The sequence below is a fragment of the Grammomys surdaster genome, unplaced genomic scaffold (genome assembly GCF_004785775.1).
Source record: "Grammomys surdaster isolate TR1022 unplaced genomic scaffold, NIH_TR_1.0 268, whole genome shotgun sequence".
NCBI classification, from domain to species: Eukaryota; Metazoa; Chordata; class Mammalia; order Rodentia; family Muridae; genus Grammomys; species Grammomys surdaster.
The window spans coordinates 713,453-733,934 of record NW_021604709.1 but is presented as its reverse complement, the minus strand read 5'-3'; the positions used below and the strand labels follow the sequence as shown (position 1 = coordinate 733,934).

General features: G+C 42.1%; 1 protein-coding gene across 2 annotated transcripts in view; it reads right to left on the bottom strand.

Annotated features, from left to right (window-relative positions):
- Positions 1-4,195: 4,195 nt before the first annotated feature.
- The window catches only part of Syndig1 (synapse differentiation inducing 1), a 168,174-nt gene continuing 151,887 nt past the window's right edge, over positions 4,196-20,482 (bottom strand). For both annotated transcript variants that reach the window (XM_028776370.1, XM_028776371.1), the window contains one exon: positions 4,196-5,372. In XM_028776370.1, coding sequence (XP_028632203.1) covers positions 5,214-5,372 — 159 coding nt within the window. In that variant the 3' untranslated portion in view covers positions 4,196-5,213. The remainder of the gene's footprint in view (positions 5,373-20,482) is intronic.

Genomic DNA, 20,482 nt, shown 5'->3' with positions numbered 1-20,482 from the left:
GTGTATTAGGCAATGGAGGTGCATCGAGTGAATGCCAACGAACATGGTGAGAGTCAGGACAATACTGTCCATGTGACTCTTTATGAGTGGTTTTAGTGCCATGACAGTGAAGGTCTGGTAGTAGCCAAGCAAACTCTTTCAGTCTCTCAGGGGTTAGCATCTTAGTAATTCTCAAATTCCCCAGAGTCTCGAACAAGTGTCGTCATGGTAAATCACGATACACCCAGAGGCCTCCAATGGCTAGCCACACTGCCTTAATATGGCACCATTCTCCCAGGCATAGAACTCTCAATAATGTTGACAGCGGCCTCATAGAAGACATCAGGGAAGAGGTGATGGCACATGAAACCAATGCCAGGGACTGCCTGCCTTCACCTCACTGTTGCCTGGCTTTCCAAGGCTTACGTTATAAAATCTTCCATACACGCTGTTATTTAAAAACAAACAAAAATAAGCAATAACAGTTACAGTACCAATGACAAAACCCTGAGTAAAAGCTCTTCGCCTTCTTCCTAGAATTGAGGCCAGTTTTCTCCTTAAGAAGATACAGGTTCGTCCTATGATCCTGAGTTGCTCCTCTTGCCACTGTTAGGCTTTAGAAGCCCAGGCAAGCATCACCTTCTAGAAATGCCTCCAACCTAAAGCCTTTACCAGGAAGCTTTATATTCTGCCTAATCTTCTCACAATACCCTGAAGGTTTCCCTTATCATACATCATTCTAATACATAGAGCCATGTGAAGCTCCTTGCCCAATGTTCCATCTCTGATGTGTGGGAAGCAGTACTCAGTGTCCAATGTTCAGGAGACTGGCCAAGGCCAAGGTCAAGGCCAAGGCCATGGCTTCCTTGTCCCACTCTACATCCCTGCTGGTACAAACAATGCTGTGGGATCCCAGGCCCTGTGGACAGCAGTTTTCATCTCTGCTCTTTCTCTCCACATGGAGCTTTGACATTTTCCTGGGGTGCTGAGCAGGCTGATGTATTCATTACTACATTTACAAGCTTGTTTGGAGGAATGCCAGTAATCCACAGGCCCTTTGTGTCTACAGGTTTAACATTCACTGTTACCTTGCAGATCTGAGAAGGTAAACTCAGGATCACAAAAGTCTCTGGTTCTCTGCCCCTTGGTCAGCTGAGACTATCCTGATGACTTGGGAGGCTAGCTGGAAACATCACAGCCATGGTCATTTCTTCTGGTGCATTTGATATTCCCAATTTACAAAAGCAGAGCAGATGCACAGCCTGGCTTCTTTGAAGAGATGGGTCCATTCTGTTATCCTGTACTTTGCTTGGATTGAGGCTCAGAGTTGCTATCTCAAAACTAACACTTGAGTCAAGATATATCAATATGTGTGAGAATAAATGTGAAAGCAGAAGCAGAAATTTGGTCTTATAAAGAACTGGAATTTTAACCAGACAACTGGAAACTCAAAGAGACTCTGAAAATCCTTGAGGGTGAAGCTAGCCCTGAAATTGAGGCCAGATTTTGCCCATGGCCAGAGCTATGGTGACCCTTTACCACTGGCAAAGGAGGATTGTACACTGATTCCCTTTATATCCAGAGTCCATTTGGTACTGCAGGTAACTTCTAGTGCTTTTAGAGGGCAGATATCTGGCTAGGCTTGAGGGATCTCATTCATGTTATCTTACTTAGCCATGTAGCCTGACTGTCAAAATTGGACAGCCATCCAAGTCTCAATATCTTCTCATTGGAGTTTTATGAGGAAAACTGGGATACCTGGTCAAATGGGAGCAGCTGGTTATGTAATTCCTGCTTAGATTGAGGAAAGGGCACTTGGGGGGGGGTTGTTTAGTAAGATGGAGATACCCACAGAATTGGGGCAGATTGTGAATACTAGAGAGTTAATATAGGAGGAATTCCAGGTATGGTTGACTATCTGATGAAGTGGGGACTCCAGTGAGATAGGACATATGATCTTTTGGGAGACCATAGTGTGGTATGGACACCTGATGGTAGAAGGGTACTTCATGAGGTGGGAGACCTTGTGAGTTGGGGATACCTCATAAAGTGGAGACTTGTGGTAAAGCCAGTCTTCTCAAGCAAAATATACAGGAGAAATGAGGAAGGTGAAAGAGTCATTTCTAAGAATGGAACAGTGACATCAGGAGAAGTGAGTTGAAGATGTACCACAGCCTTCTTAAAGGAGCGTGAGGACCAGCCATAGGAGGGGAGAATTCCTTAGAAATGACATCATTCCATTCTCTCTATCCTGCTCCCTACATTTCTGGCAAAGTCAGCTGAAAATATAGAAACCCAAACATCTTCCATGTCTCTAAGCATTGCATCTCACTGGCAATGTGAGCTGAGCCATTTCTCTTGGCACAGGTTGCAGCTAAGGTGCAAGACATGTACAAAACAGAGTAAGGTAGGGCCTCCACTTGGCTTCATGGGACACTAGGGAAAGGACTATGTGTTCTGGGTCTCTCCTATATGGTTGTGAGAATGACTTCTCATAATATGTGAATGGGCTGGTATGGAAAAGACATTTTCCCTTGGCATGCTCAAGGATGTAAATGCCAGAAGTAGCATTCTGTCACCAGTGGTAAGCCAGGCTGGGACATTTCAGGTATGACTCTGCCCTGCCATAACACCTGCCAGTATATGTGGTGTTTAGTGTGTTCGTATCTCTGAACTTCAGTTTTCATCCTTCCTTATCATGTTTCCCCTGGGATGCTCATATGAGATCTTATCCATGTGCCCAAGGAATGGGCTGCCCATGTATAGCGCAGGTTGCAGGAAGATTGCTCTGCTTTTTGCAGCAGATATTAACATAACAGGGCCACTGAGGATAACATTCACTTACTTCCCACACAGTCACCAGTGCCATGTTTTACTGCACTCTTCTACCCACTGAGAGCTACACAGCACCAGTCCATTAGCCCCAATTTAACTCTGCATATACACTTTTCATCATGACCTGTATGATGCCTAAAGTAACCTTGGTCCCCTGGCCCTGGACAATTACACAGTAGCTCTTGAGTACTGATAGCCAGGACAGCAGCCTTGTAAACTGAGGCTCTTCTATCTGGAAAGACAAATCTAGGACACAGTGAGTAGTTGGGCTAGCATGTATAGAGTAACTTGCTTAGACAGACTGAAATTATGTATTTTCCAAATCTACCAAATGGAAATTCAGGCATACCTTGAGTTTAAAATGGATTGACGGGCATCCCTCCCATTTTACATATAAATCCTGAGAAGTTAGGCTGAAAGTTGAAACAATAAAAACAAACTATGAAATGACCTATGAATAATCCTGACATAATCAGAGCCATCCATCTACTATACCTACTTACACTCATTACTGTTCCCCTGGACCTGAGTTCTCCAGCAGTTGGATGAAGCAACCCTTTTCAACTATCCTATCACAGTTCAGAGAGTTGCGGACATTTGTTCAAGAAACATCATACAATGAAAAAAAAAGCAAGACTGAATTTGAATCCAGGTTATGTTGACCCCCAATCCTATACTTTCTGTAGGGCCAGCTCACTCAACTCTCATTAGTGTGTGTTTGAACATCATCTGTACTCTCTTCCTAGAACTATGGGCTTAGAGATTGAAATTACCACCCCCCTCTTTTGAGACAGGGTTTCTCCATGAAGCACTCACTGTCCTGCAAGTTGCTTTATAGATCGGGTTAACCTCAACCTCAGAGAGATCTGCCTGCCTCTGCCTCCCAAGTACTGGGATTAAAGAGCCCACAGCCAAGCCTAGATGATCTTTTTGAGATGCATGTTATAATCAACTCAGGAAAACAGTGCTGGTGATTTTGAAAACATTAAGAGCTCAAAGTCATGGCGGGCAGTGCCAAGTGGGAGAGACTAAACTTGTTATTACTCCAGGTAGGGGTTCTCACCTGTACTGAGCACTGAAATCACCCAGCTGCATTCTGACTAGTTAAGTCAGGATTTCTGGGTCTGTGATGCCAGGATTCTAGGGACTGGGGATATTTTAAGCACTACATGGAGAACTCCAGACAAAGGGTCTCTGTATTCTCTGGTGATGCTTAAGGTGGACATGGAGCCTGGGATGTGTGATTCATGATTCTTGTCCTTCAAAGCCACCCAAACACAGTTTCTGCATGCTGGCTGACTCTTCCACCAGTAAAGCATGAAGTAAATCACCAAAACAGAGCCCAAACATCACCATTCATCAGAAAGAAAAGTCATAAGCAAACAAGCTAAAAGATAATTTTTGTTAAATAATGAACACTCGTAAAACAGCAATGACATGGTATTAAAACATCTGTGATTACTTATTTCTCAGCATTCATCTGGCAACTGAAGCAGCATGAAGCAAGAGTTGCACTTGAAAAATGACAAGAAAATAGCCATTCATTTAGTGGACAGAATAAGGCCCATCTCATTTCCTGGATCTCCAGCATCAGTGGTGCTCATGGCCAGGACGAGCATCCAGGAGTTAAACACCCAGTGTGTCTTCACAGCTCCTTTCCCTCAGGCTCCTGGGGAAAACACTGGGTTCGTTATTAAGAGGAACTGTGGCTTCCTCTCCTTTAAGATTAGTGAGGGAGGCCCCAGAACTATGTATTGCTGGGTATCTGCAAGAAGCCTGATGCTCCAAGCTGGGGCAGCGTGCTGGGACTGAGAAGGGCCAGGGTAGGCATTATGCTCCTCTAATTTTGCATTCTCAGGCAAGATCCATCTGTGGACAGAGACAGAAGATCTCCCAGCAGGTGTTTTTTTTTTTTCCTTCTCAGCCCCACTTGTTTCTGACAAGGAAGCCACAAAGATGGGGTACACACAGAGGATTTAAGCAGGCCACAAGCTAGTGGTGACATGTCTCCTGCATTCTGCCTATTGCACCATATTCCATAAAAAATAAACATATTTTAACAGTTTGTATATTGCTAATGGGGTATTGGTCCAGGCACTGGCAGGCTGCAGAGCTGGATTGTCATCCATCCAATAGAATTCATCCAGGGTCAGCCACTGGGATGGAATCTTTGGAACTTCCGCATGGAAGAATCAGCATTGCTGGCTGCCTGGTGCTCTGCACAGTGCTGAAGATGAAGTTGAAGGATAAAAACAAAAGAAGTCCAGGAGTAGAAGATTCCAGGGCATCATGGAGTCATTTGGCAATCACTTGTACTGTACAGTAACACACAGGTGTCTCTTCTCTGCCCTCACACACCTGGCTCAGCTCCCCCTCCTTCATGCCAGCCTTCAGGAAGCTCACAGGTGGTTGTTTTTGGAGAGGTAGGCAATGAGGGCCACAGCCACACCCACATAGATGCCAGTTCCAATGGTAATGGATAGCACTGCCAGGAACAGGGCCCTCCGGGAGCTGGTGCTGGCCTGATGGAAGTCTCCTTTGGCCACAGCTTTGTTTGTCTGCGGAGTTAGCAGAGAAAAAGAAAAGGAGAGTGAACAAGTTAGAAAGAATGGCAAGTAGAGAGTTCTGCTTCTCTCCTTCCCAATCTGTAACTTTACTGGATTACAGACAGGTTCAAGCAATACAAGCAAGGACATAAGGGAATAGGATTTATTCTCATAAAGATTAGACTCCGAGTAAACCGCTAAATTAAAAAAAAAAAAAAGGATCAATGGTGTTTGTCATTATTCCCCGCATGGCAAGTCCCATTCTCTCATGTCTCAAGGAAGTCATGCCTTGAACTATCCAGGAGAGACCAGTAATGTGAAGGCAGAGTCTCAGGAACCATAAACATATCAGACATGGGTGTGGCTCTCATCTCTACTGCCACCTTTACTACTCAATAACAGGTACTGTTTTCATTAGGGAAACAATTTCTAAAGCACATTTTCAACCCCTATAGCCCAATAGAAGCATGGAGAAAAAAATTATTTCTCATTTCCAAGAGAGAAAATTAGGGTATGATATTGTTAAACGTACCCTAGAAGCCTTGAGGCACCATTCTTCTGAGTGCTGTGGCATCCTTGATTTTTGACTGCTTCCCACCCCTGCCATTGCTAGGATTGGTGACATTCACCTACTGGTAAACGTATTCTGTATAAGGCCTTCACCTTTGTGCTTGAGCACTTAGTTACATAATGAGGCATTATGTTAGTTAGATATACACTTCTCGGGGTCATGAGATAAAGAGCAATGTAGAGAGTAGGTATTGGTTTAGAATCAGTCTTTTGGGACAGACATTGTAAGCCCTTCACTAACTCCTCCTTTCCTTATCATTTTCTGAAGTTAGGACTATATACACTAGCCAAGGGAGGGGAGCTGGCTATTGTAGGTAGGCCTCATTCATCCCCATAAAAACTCTGAAAAAGGTTTTGTTCTGTTATAAGACATGAAACTACTATGTAAAACATAGTCCCTCTTCTTGCCTAGAAATGTGGCTAGGAAGCTATCTCTATAATGGATATCTTGAGGATAGGAAAAATCCCAGAGGTGATTCCAGAAGCCTGTGACAATTCTGAGGGGCCTCTGAGCTAGATCTAGAAGCCCCCCTGAGAACTAGAACTGCTGAGGAACATGAGTCCTTGTGTTCAGATTTTGCTGCCTGGCTGGGACCCTTTACTACACTACACATGCTCCTTGATTCAGGAAGTGGAGTGATGTTGGTTTAAGTTGTCGAATTATGGAGGGACTGCCTGATTCACATGGCTCATGGGCTAGTGGAATGGATGCTGCCTAGACACATGATCCTCTGTAGCTATGAGTGATGCCCAGAAAAGCTAATCCTATGAAGCAGAGGACACTCTGGTCAGTGTAAAAGTAGAGCCCACTGTTCTGTGCGATCCCCTAACTCGCTTTTATGATCATCCACAAAGAGATCTGTTTCTTCTCACTAGCCCCACTTTTCAGGGTGAATCTGTGATATTTCTGCATTATATGTAGGTTCAAGAGACCATACTATTCACTTAACCTAAAAATAATAACATATGTCATGAGCCTTAGGTGGTCAGACTTAAAGATAACTTGTGAGTTTCATTTTCCACAATCTCCTGATTCTGATTTAGTGAGTAGGAAATCTGTGATGTGTTCATAAGAACACACATCTCCCTCTGAAAGCCTTCTCTGGATACTGACTTCTGAATCTTGAAAGCTAGGTGTAGAGAATCTCTTATAAGCACCATGTGTCAAGAAAAAAGCTGATGGCCAATGAACTGAGGCAGGAAACAGGAGGTGGGACATGGGCAAGAAGAGAGAGGATTCTGGGGGAATATCTTAAGAATAAAGGGAGACACAGGGAGATATTTGGGGGACAAAATGAGAGAGACAAGACTGAAAAACAGATTGAGTAGAAGGATGAACACCATTAGGTAGAGGAACTTGTAGACACTGAGGGGATGCTGAGGAAACTAGAAGGAAGAATTGAAAGAAATGAGCCAGGACTGAAGGAGAGGTAACTAACCAAGTGGTAAACATAGAATAGGTTGAATGGTTAAATAAGTTAAGAGCTAGTCAAAGAATGAGCCACAGTTTATGGTCCAGGCATTTAATGATAACTTATTAGTCTCAAAGTCATCATTCTGGGAGCTGGAGCTGGGAAAGAAAAACTAGAAATTTAAAAATTATTTTTACAGCTAGGTTTTATGTTTTTCCTCCCTCATTTCTTGTCTTGACATTGAGTTCAGAACGGTGGACAAGGTTCTTGTGATGCAGAGTTGGGGAATTTAAAATGAGAAGCCTCCAAGGACAGCAGTAATTAATTAATTAAGATATAATTAGTTGGGTTTCATTTTATCTAGCAATACTCCCAAACACTTCAATGTCCTATAACATAATTCAATGTAATTGCCCTTCTTGGCATTAACCCCAAACAGCCCTGGGACATCAGGAAGCTACACTGCTTGCCACTGCCTGGTGTTATCCCAGCCTGGTAAGCCTGTGCTTGGATGGAGGAGGGGAGGCATAGGATGTCCAGAGAGGAGGGCGAACCTACTTTATCTAATCAGGAAATTACCAAAGAATCTCCTGAATGCCACTTCTCTATCTCATCAGAGTTGAACCCATAGGTACTTACTATGGACCAAGGCCTGTACTTTCCCTGTTCTCTGTTGTCAACTGGAAGCCCAGACTATGCCCGTAGGTGGTAGTGGTGATATTAGTAGGCAATCAATAAGTATTCATGTATGACCAAGTGTGTAGGTGCTGAAATATTACCTTCAAAAGCCATGCATAGTTTAGCCCTTAGAAACTGATCTTTGTTTTTCTAAGGGTAAAAGAAGGGAGTAGCAGCCTGCCCATTGTTATACTTGAGCTCCGGTCCTGTTCTGAAGATTCTGAGCATAGGAAGCCAAACCACTCGTACCTAAAGTCTCCATGTCTGAGAATCAAAGTTACTTCCTCCTTCTCATAGCTTGCCTTAGACAAACTTGCTCTCTATTTTTGTTCAGTTCTTGAACATTTTTTTTCCAACAGATACTCAGGGTGTGTGTGACAAGTAGACAGTATAGTAGAAATGATCACAGCATTAAGTTGGTAAGGTTGGATTGTACTTAAATAAGGCACTCAACATGTGCCTTATTGGTTTTTCAAGGACCAGAGAGTTCCTGGGGTCTCAGAGCCAGGAGAACAGTCCCTTCATCTCAGAAAGTAGATAACTGTGGTTACTGGCCTTCTTCTTGTCCTTTTGAGAGGCAAAAAACTGGATGAAATGCCTCTCTCCTAGTTAACAGTGTCAGGTTCTATGACGTATTTATTACTATATATAGAAGTAGCAGTACTCAACCTATCCACAGGTGGTGGAGGTATGACTGTGTGAAAGTGTTTTCTTCACAAGAAACGTTGGTCCAGGTCAAGTAATACAGCTGCTCCTGACCACTCTGTTGAGGTAGGGAACAAGGAGAGGATGGACAAGGGGCAGATGTAGCCAGTGCCTTCAGGAAACAAAGACAAGGTGGGGGTGGGTAAGTTGACTGGAATGTACAGTGCCTAGAATAATTAGGAACCTTGATTTATCTACACTAGAAACTCCTGTGGCAAAAGTGAGTATTTAGAAAGTTCATCATAAAGCTCGCCTGAAGATATCCTGTGGGTGTGAAAATACTTCTTGCTTGTATGTGAACTAGTCACTTGCCTGATACCTGACCTGACCTGTTGTTCTCTGTCTCAAAATAGGCCTCAGCATTCAGTTTAGAAATTTATGCTGTGTCCGTCATCAGTTGCTAAGAAACATGCCCTCTCCAATCTCTTTGGCTATAAGCAAGGCTACTTCTATATGTCCTACAGTTCTGTGTCTAGAGATCTGGAAGAATTGGTTTGGCAGTTCTAATTTGGATTTGGCTGTGATCAGTCGTAGAGACAATGTCTGTTACCTGGGCTGGAAAAACTCAGAACCTTTTCCCACCCCTGTAGATCCTTCCTTGTGCCAATTCTCCAGTCTTTCCTCAGGATTCAGTACTCAGACTCCACCTTCCTTTAATGGTTACTGGTATCCTCTTCTTGATCCTTCCTTCAGGTCTTGCTTGCCCAATCACCTTCCAGATAGACAACTTGTTCCCCTTCACTGTATCTCAGGATCTTTCTTCTAGGAGGTCCAAACTTTAGGGTTGCCGCCTACCCCTAAAGCTGGGAAACTACCATGTCGTTCTTGGGAAAAAGTAACTAAAACTACTGCAGAGGCATACACAGACTGTCCACCTGGGGGCTCCTCTAGATAGAACAGAATTTAATCTCACCCAGCCTTTTAAGTATAACTGAATTCAGGCTCCTGAGCTAAGAGGTTGTACCTCTAGAAGACCACCGCAGGTGGATTTTTGTTGTTGTTATTGTTGTTCCTCTCCTACTTTAGAACCTAGAACTTTGAAAACTACCAGGCTGAACAACATAGTAACCACGAAATACCCCCACCTATCAACATAAACCTTCCTGGCCACAGAAATGTTATGATTCACAAAGTTATGAGAAGCCTGCTTAATTAGCCTACCTCTTACCATTGTGGAAAAGCTGCCACCTGCACTTTCTTCAGGGGATTAGGAACAAGATCTCTTGTGTCTGGGTATTTCTTTTCCTACCCTTTAGCTAACATGTTGTGAAAAATGTCTGTCATAAAACAGAAAGTGCATGCAGTTCACTAGCCTAGAGTATCAGTGTCTTGCTATGCACCTTTTACATCTACAGGAGTAGTGCATAAGGAAAGTCTTTAGTATTGTCAGAAGCTAAAGCTTCTATTCTCTAGAACACTGCATAGGTATATTTCAGCCCACAGATAAACTGGGCTGGGATGATAGCTTAGTTTGTAAAGGGCTTGCTGTGTTAACATGTAGGCCTCAGTTAAACCCGTAGTTGGCAGTGGCAGTGTGTGCCTAAAAACTCAGTACTGAGAGGCAGAAACCAAAGGATCCCTGGGGCTTGGTGACTAGCCATCTAGACAAATTACAAGCTTTAGTTTCAGGGAGTGCTGTCTCAAAAAGTAAGTGGAAAATGCTTGCGGAAGACTTTGGATGCTGATTTCTGCATCTACACATATATGCACATACAAATCAACATGTGTGTGTGTCTGTTGTATGTGTGCACACACACAGAGAGAAATACACACACACACACACACACACACACACACAGAGTGAGACACGGGGTACATAATAATAAGCAACCATAATGCAGGTACAGCTGCAAGCACAGTGTTTTAGACAAAGCTAGAGAAGGAGGGAGGGAGAGAGGGAGGTATGGAGGTATGGAGGGAGAGAGAGAGAGAGAGAGAGAGAGAGAACTTAAATCATGATGAGCTGGGCATGCAGAGCCCACTATAAATACTCTGCTTGCTGAGTTAAAGAGCTCCCTTCTTTTGCCTGGTTGTGAAGATACAAAGAAAATATGATCTTAAAATCAGAAAGCAAAAAGTAGCCATTAAGATTCAAGAAATTAATTCACCTTCTGCATGAATGAAGTGCTATTTCAGCTGAGACAAGCTTTCTGTGGGAGAGCAGGCTGCTTCTGATGGGATTCCTGCAGTCTCCTTGTGGGTCTAGACATTTCCAGATCTAGAGATTTATAAGGCTAACCTCACCTAGCTTACCTAATGTCTCTGCTTTTTGCTGAAGACCCAGACCCCTGGGTTATCCAACAGACTTAGCATAGCTTCGCAGGCTGGAATATTCTCTTCTCTCTCTGGTCTCTCCTCCATCTGTAGTGCATTTGCTGGCTTGCACGCTAACAGGTACTTCAGTTGGAAGTTTCATAGGAGGTTTAATGTCAAGTCATACTGCTATGTGTTGGCTCTTCATTTGGACAGAGTGAAACTGCTACAGGATAAAGGAAATTGAGATAATTCTGTTGGGTCAGTAAAAGTATCCTAATATCTGCAGAAACTCATGGTCCTAGCATTTCCACTTCCAATGTGTTCACAGACCTGTGTTCACATTTAAAATCTCACAGGAGATTCAGACATCCTGAAACACTGACATTAGCCACACCAAGGAAAAATCTTGAGAACACCCAGTCTCTTGCAGTGAGGAAACTATCTTCTTCCTGGGTGCTTGCTTGTGGGCCAGTGACCAGCCCTATGTTGAGGTTTCTCTACCTCTAGATTAAAATCGTGACAGGATGGTGTTTATTTCCTTTGGCTAAAAAGTGCTTTAGGTTGAAGTTTCAGAAAAACTACAATTTTTTTCTAAAGACTGCCCTGCTGTGCTGTTCTTCCTACAGTTAGTATCCTAAGGGAAGATAGGCAGTCAAGCCAGATGCTTCCATGTTCCACATCATTCACCCAGCCTGCTGGTTGTTCGTGGAGAAGCCTGGGTCATGCACAGCATGAGGGCCTTGGCAGCAAACAGTGGATCCCCATCCCCTGAATTTATAACAAGTTCGTGCAGCCATTGCAATAATTTCTCTGAAAATTACTAGCATTGTTGGCACCTTGAACTGCTCATGTTTTCTCTATCATGAGTACCTGACTGCTGTACAGTTCATTGCATTATCAGAGTCATGCCCATGATTTATTATGATCTAACATTCACTGTGCCAGAACAAGGTACCAAGAGGAAGCAGTACAATGAACCCAATAGGAGCCCTGCAAGGTGATGGCCATTAGAGGCAAGCAGCTTTCATCTCAAGCTTAGCTGGCATATACACAAGGTTTAAGAAGAATGAAGGACAGATGGAAAGCCTATCTACAAATGTCTACCCACTTGTCACTGCTTAGATTTGAAAACTGGATAGTTATCTCCATGTCCATGCTCAAGCTCCAGGTCCGGCCTAACAGTGACACTTCTTGCATGCTTGAGTGTTGTTACATCTTAACACACTACAGTAAGGTCACTTTGGATGTTCTGAGCAGAGCATGCTCACTAACAGGCTCTGACAATTTGGGGCATAAACTGGTTTTGGAGTCTTATTTTGTCCTGAATGACAGAGGCTACAGTAGAAGAAAAATGAGTAAGAAGGTGGCCTCAGCTGTTAGCTTCTGAGATGAGAATGCTTTGAATATAGAACACCCGATTTCACATTCCATGGGCAGGCCCTTTTTCTTTTTTAATTTTTATTTTTTCCCAGTCTGCCTTTATACTGTTTTAATTACATGCAAGTATTAAGGTCAGTTCTAGGTTGAGGAACTAGCAATACAGTAGATGCAAATAGCCAAGGAACAAGCAAGACAATAAACACAAATAGTCCAAGAACAAGCAAGGCAATAAACAAAGTCCTGTGATCACTCCGGAGATCAGTGTTTCTAAGGGTTTATCAGGATGACCAAAATATCTGAGCCTATTTCCCCTCATAGCACCTTCCTTCCACTGCATACTTGCATGTGTGTGCCCAGTTGGTAGGCTGTACAGATTCAGGGCCAGCATACAGATAGGTAAACAACATATAGCAACCACCTTCATGTTGGCTATATGGAGGAAGACTCCAAAAGGTCTCACACTTGTTAAGTGCACCCCAAGGCATAGTGGTTTTTATTTTTCCTGGAGAAGAGCCTGATAACAGAAGCTCATCTATTCTGTGATAGACAGGTCATGATTCCATTCCATTCACTGCCTTTAGGTGCTCAGAGTAATTTTTTGTGTATATTGAGATTCTCAAAGATTGACCTGGATGTCAAAAAGTTCAGATATTTCCTGAAGGCATCGCCATTCCTGGCTGTAGTACCCAGACTTCACACTGTGTAGTGTAGGTTGTGTCCCATTGTGATGTGTGTTAGTTGAGATCCTGCTTGACTAGCACCACTAATGAGAATTGTATCACAGACCATTGGCCTGGGCAAAAATCCAAATTCAAAATTGCAGTATTTTTTCTCTTGTCTTCCTGTCCTTTCATGTTTCCCTCATGGAAATCCCACATCTCAGCTCTTGAACAAAATATCCTTGGCACTATGTAGATTAGAGTGGTCTCAGACTCATAGAAACTCAACTACCTCTGCCTCCTGGGTGCTGGGATTAAAGATAATTACCATCACACTTGGACTTCCTGCTACTCTCATCAGTGCAGTTCTATTAACTGGACCTCGTGCCTCCACACTTGTAACTGCACACACCTGTAAATTGCTGTATTCTATCCCATTTGACTGACAGTTTAGCTGGATATATAACTGAGCTGGGACTTTTCCGTCTTTTAATTCTCACAACTTCTCTCATGCATTTCTCATTTTTAATACTCATCAGTTCAGCATCAGGAACACTTGGTTTATTTCTGTGACCATCTCCTTCTCTCTAGGAACACTTAAGAGTACCATTTTTCCTGATATTCTGCAATACCAAAGTGAAAGTCCTTGCTATTCAACTGTCAAACAATATTTCCATTGTTCTCTTTACTATGTGTGTGTGCACGCATTACTGTCAACCTCTTGCCCTTTGTTACCTTCTAGGAGATTTTTCCTTAGCTATTCTCCAAGCCATTTATGGGAGTTTGTTCTGAGCATCACACTGCTATATTTGCAAGGACTCTTCTTGTTCTCTCATTGCTATATATTTACTTCCTTGTTGTGGTTTAGAAAATAGATTTCACCTTTTAGCTCTCTGAAAATATTAATTGCAAAATTAAAAAAAATGTTCTTTACCCTGCATGTGTCTATAGCCCAGACCATTTGTAAGGGCTTTTCCATTTGGTTCAGGTATCATTTTGGGTTCAGGTGTGGTCAGTCAGGCAATTGCTGGATATTACTTAACATCAAAGAACATGACTAGGCTGACTGGTATATGGAACTGATGCTCATGGGATTTTAATGGGAGCCTTTCAGGCCCCACTGACTGTGCTACACCCTCTCTGGTCTGCTCAAATCTTTTGTGAGCATCACCATCAATGTTTCTAATGTTTCCATGTTTTTTTTTTTTTGGTCCTTTACAGCATTGTTTCTTTTTTTTCTCTTATTGTAATATTAAAAATGTTTTTAGGGCAGAACTAAGATAGTGACAATGCTTTAGCTGCATGTGTCACTGAAAATATTTCCTTTTATTATTTATAAATGTCATTCCAGACAGGCTGGGTTCCCTTAATGATGCTAAGACTAGGGTTAAGTGTTGATAGTAATGTGAAGGGGGCCCAGAAAAGACCACTGAGAATGTAGAGGCAGGAAACATAAGCAAAGGGCTGGTGTAGGACCAGAGACTGTGAAGGCATGGCATGATGGTGGGATATGCTTGGCCCACAGTGTGGCACTATTAGGAAGTGAGGCCTTTTTGGAGCAAATGTAGCCTTGTTGTAGGTAGGTGTGTCACTGTGGGTGTGAGCTATAAAACCCTCTTCCTAGTTTTCTGGAAGCCAGTCTTCTCTTAGCTGCCTTTGGAACAGGAAGCGAGACTCTCAGCTCCTCCAGCCCCATGTCTGTCTGGATGCTGCCATGCTCCTGCGTTGATGGTAATGGACTGAAGCTGTGAATCTATAAGCAGCCCCAATTAAATGTTGTCCTTTATAAGAGTTGCCTTGGTCATGGTGTCTATTAACAGCAATAAAACTCTAACTAAACCATGTGGTCATGTAGCGCTTACTAAAGACATCTGTAAAATATTTTGAGCTATTGGACAAATCTCTAGGATATTCAGTTCAGTTCTCTCTATCACTATTGTGGACAAGCCACTTCCCAGAGCTTAGTCCCCCAAACATTTGCCCTCCCCACCCATGATGGGGGTCATCTGCTATGAGCTTTCCAGTAATCACAGGTCCTTTGGAATGAGAACTTCAACAATGTATGTAGAGGTCAAACTGATACCATCTGCTGTGTCTAAAAAAGTGGTTTCACATTGTTTGTCTGACCTCGCACATCCCGGTCTGCTGACTGATAGACTATATTGGGTTGCTTTGGATTTCTAAAGAAAAATGCTAGCTTCAGCCGTACCTAATGTGACTCACAAAAAGTCTTCTTGCGTGATGTGGGGATACATTCCTATAATCCCAGCTCATAAGAATAGGGTAGAGGGATCAGGAGTTTGACACTAGCCAGAGCTATATAATGGGTCTTTTTTTTTTTATTATTTACTAAGCTTTCTTTTACCAACAATGATCTAGGTGAGGCTGGACACATTCAAAGGCATGATGCAATCAGAAAGCTCTCCCAGTTTATCTTCTGCTTTGTAGACATCTATGGGGATGAGAAGGGTGAGAAGTAGGAGAGGCAATGCAGAGGGTAGAAAGGGCAACCCTGGAATTGAAAACTGAAAATGTAAGAGAGTTCAGAGTGGAAGTTAATTGACAGGTGTCAACTTGATCTTATCATTAAGTTTTACTTGGAGAAGTGCCCAGTCATTAATTCCTCTCCTTCTAAGACTGTGACTGGTTTCCTAGTCAATTACCTGCTTCTGAATGCAAACCAAAGATTGTGTTACTTGCTCACATTTCATTCCCCACTGATGAGTTCCCTGTGGGTATAGAGGGGACTGACTGTCCTAATTATCTGTTGCTGAGTAGCAAGTGAGTCCGCAAACATGGGACTATACCTGTGATTTTAGAGTCAGGAATTTGGATCAGACCACCTAACTTCTATTCCATTGGTATTAAATAGAGTTGCTTAATATCTAACTGGTGGGTGTGCTCCTCTGAAAAACCCAAGATGGCTTCATCAATGCCTAACATCTTTTCCTCTCTACCATGATGGTCACTGATAGTTGTACTTCCTGAGTGACACCTCAGGGCTGCATATGATACAACAAAGAGGAAACTCAACAGAAGCCTCAGAGAAGACCCTCCCCTGTGTCCTTTCATTACAGGCTACTCACTGGGGCTAACATAGGTTCTAGGGAAGAGGACACAGCTGGGAGTTATGTCAAGAATCATCCACAGTGATGGTCTCCTCCCTCAGCATCTCTTTTCCACATACATGGTCATATTCTAGAGTCTTTATCTATGAAGTATTCCCAGCTCATTGCTGATCTTCTAATTTGGGTAGCCGTGTGAGTTTTCCTTGTTTTAAATATATGTCAAAACAACTCCAAGCACAAAAAAGTATGCCATTATAAAATGCCTTAATATGTCCAATTACTGTGCATTAATGAAAGTTTTTTTTTTCAAAAAACCCTATTTTTCCCTCATGCCATCATTACTGTGGTTTACTCAGGCTCAGGTTTTATTTTTCATCACTCAGGAACACTGTAGCCTGCTACACTTAGGGCATTTAGATAAGCTAAGGGTGGGGCAATATTCTATCAACCAACCCATGATTTCTTGCCATTTATGTATTTATGTATTTATTTATTTAGTGAAGAAAGACATTTGTAACATTTTGTATTGCTCTAGTCATGGTCTCAAGACTGTGTTTGAGACACTTAAGCTTTAAGCAGAGCTTATCTGCAGGGAAGCAAAATGGACAAAATGTAACATGTTGATTTTTGTATAAAGTCGTGATCAAATACAAAGAACCTAGAGTAGCAGGGAGACACATTAAAAGGAAATGTAAATAGAACACGAGAAATAAGAGTCAGGGCATGGCAGCTCACTGGCCTTGAGGCCAATGTAATCTCTCAGAGGTACAAGGTGTACTGCAGTTTCACGGAACTTATGTTTGTTTTCATATTCTGAAATAGCCAATTGAAATATAAATTGGAACCTGACTTAGACTCTGGTTGACATCAGCATGCTAAGGCAGTCACTGATCCCTGCTTGCCAACTATGCCAGAGTATGAAGCCCAAGATCCACTTCTTATGCTAAGGAATAACCTTTTTTTTTTAACTTGGAGAATTCATATAACATTCAGAGCTGATTTATTTTTTATCTTTTATTTTTTTATAAATCAAGTGAAACAAGCATGGAAAGGATGCTGCTCCACTAGGCTGCCTCTGTGCGTGTGTGTGTGTGTGTGTGTGTGTGTTTGTGTGTGTGTGTATCAAAGCCAGTTTTTATATAAGCTACCTCTGAAGAAGCCCTAACTCAGGAGCCACAATGGAGACCCAAAGTTAGATACAATGCTTATGGTCCTTTGACAGTTATGGTCAGCTGAACTCAGTGCAGATCAAGCCAGGTTTCAATTTGTAATGTACCTGGCAGAGTTGTATCTTTCTATTTTTAAATGTGGCATCTTCTAGAAGGTAGTAGCAACATCATAAAAATGCTTGACTTTTGTGGAATTGTTTTTTACATGCCATCAAATAGCAAATGGAGGCTGATAAAAAATAAGATAGTTACAGAACTAGGAATTTCTGAGAGTGATACTTGTGCTGTTGACTCTTAGCCAGTGCCTGCCCATACTTCTGTACATGCTGACCCCATGCTGGCTTAGTAGAAACTGTGATTGCATAGCCAAGATGACTGGAGGGGATTACTACCTGGATACTTCCTTACTCAGGGTAGTCCAACTGTGCCTCCTGCATAAAGTACATGAAAGACGAATGTGTACCACAAGAAGGAATGACTACTTACTTAAAAAAACTTTATTTTCATTCTTTAAATTTTTCCTATAAGGTATTTTTAGCAGATTCATCCCCCAAGTTCTCCACCGACTTGAATTGTATTGTTTATATTTTTTTGTTTTGTTTTCTAAGACTTTTCTGTTTTCAAGGATTGTTTGCCACTGTTATTTAGATTGATGTGCACCTGTGAAAGAACCCAGTTTGTATTCCACAAAGATAGTAACCTGAACTAGCCTTCCAACAGAAATCATGTAGCTGGTGGATAGCGTGCATGTAGGAGACAGGTCTGGGGGTGTGTGGCTGAGTTTCTGATGCTTTGATATGGAGAGAAGATAAAATGTTTATTGAGGAGGAGCCCATGAATAAAACCAGAAATTAGGAAGAGTGTCCTCTCTATGCAAAGGACTGAAAATTCCTGCCCTATACTGGAGAAATTTGCAAGCTTTGTGTTTGCCCTGGCCCTTGAGTAAGCAATCAAACCAAGGCCAGGCTAATCAGAGGTGTGGGCTCTTTGCTTATTATATTCAAGGCACAAGTGCCCTGCTGAGAAATTAAAATACAAATGGATTCAGCACTGAAGTGGAAAAAATAAAACGACAAAGATGGTCTCTAAGGACAATGACAATCCACAGCTACAGCTCATAGGTTTCCAGCAGAGAAAAAAATATGAACCTGGCTCTATTTAGACCCACAGTGGGAAATTATAAACTGCAGGGTACACAAGAGGTAGGTGAGAATATCACCCCAAGCAGAATTGTTACTTCCAGAGTCATGTCCTTTCAAAGCAATTCTATTTTAATTTAGTTGTAGAAATCAGAGAGAGTAGACTTGTAGAATTTGCAGAAACTGAACTAGAGGTCTATGGCAATTTAATGTTCAAAATAATTGAAATAATTTCAGTGATTAAGAGGGAACAGAAATCTATAATTAATTGATAGTGGATAATAGATCACATTAAATCATGAAACAAATCTAGAAATCAGCAAGAATTTTCAAAAGCTAAAGAATAGAAACAGTATGGTTGCAAAGCAGATGTCACTAGACAAAGATGAAGAAAGAATTTGTGTTCTGGAAGACAGATTTAAAAATAACAGCAAGGCAGGCATAGATGAGAACCTCTAAGGAGATATAGCACAAAGGGAGAGAATGGAGAGAGTAGGGTAGAAAATATTCAAAGCAATAGCTGGGGACTCTCCAAACTGAACTGGGAGATGAGTTCTAAGTGAACTGAAGTGGCTCAGTTAGTCCTGAATAGAATAAATGAGAGTGAAGACATGGAGACAGGATGGTGGAATTGCAGAGCAAAAGCAGAAAAAAAATTATCAAAGGCTCAGTTCAGAGGCCTTCATATACTTTGCTGTTGACCACTTATCAACACCCATAGATTCAACTACCATCTCCATGTACTCAACCTCTGCCATACTCCAGCCCACACACATACACACAACTGGGTACCATTATTTGATTACCTTGCCAAAACCACAGCTAAACTAGTTATCAATCTAGCAGCCACTGGCAATGCAGGTAGTCTTGCTCATCACCCTTTCACTTGATGATCTGTCACAGTGACCAACAGCTTTAAATTCAGACTCCCCTTTGTTTCTCTGATGTCAGGTTCATCTAGACAAGTCTCCTCTGCCCTGTCCTCATTCTGTCTGCATTGGAAAACACTGCAAAAACGTACACATTCTATAATCATTTCTTTTTCTACATTCTCTGCCTCTTCTCAGAACATCCCTTTTAATTTTAGGGGGCTTCCAAGGCCTTCAAGTCTTGTTTCACCCTTCCCTGTCCCAGTTCTTTAGTTTTCTTTTCTTCTAGCCTCATTGGCTACTTCTATAGGATCCTCATCCAACCTTAGTCCTTTGGCCTCTCTCCCCAGGAGGATGTCTCCCAGTCTCAACACAAGCAAATTCTTTCTTATCCAATACTTCTAGTCATACTGCTTCTTTGTTGACAGTTTAATTTTCAATAGTTAGCATAGCACCTTGTTCATGAGTGGCACTGAACAATATTCCTTTAATAAAGTTGTTTCCCAAGTTCTTATTTTACAGTTCTATCACATCAACTAAGCCATCCTTTCCAACATAGTAAAACAATATGGTGATGATATGAATAGAGTAGGTGCTGGCCTTCATCAGCCATGAGTATACTAGAGCTGACTGTGGAAATGGAGTCTACTAGCCAGGTTCGTACCTCTCTGAATCCACTCTTTCAGGGGCTTCATGTTTGTCTTCATTTTTTTCCAGCAAGAGTTCCTATCTTAAACTAACACAAAATGTGTGATGATACACTAGCAGCAAGGAAGTCAGGTGTCAGAATTTATTTGACAGGTGAAATAAAACTGGAGGAGACCACCTGGTAAGCACAGTGTTTTGTGTCCTCAGATTTCTGGTGATGACATATCCACAAGAGACAAGGCTGTAAATTACGAACTCACATAAACTTCATCTTTTACTAGAAAATACTTATTTCAGAAGAAGAGCTTTAGTAAGGTTAGTTTTGCCCATTTATTCCATTGAGGTATGTCTGTGTGCCAAAATGTTATTGACTGAATGTTTTTGTTCCCATTGGGTCCTTATGTTGAAGCCCATGTCCTCTGAGGAGGGGAGGGGAGGCCTTTGTTGTCAAAAGGTGGAGCTCTTACGCTAAGATTAATTCCCTTATAGGAAAATGAGCAATTATGAGCATCTTAGTCTTTCATATAGGACACAGGACATAGATGCCTGTAACCTAGAAAAGAGCCCTG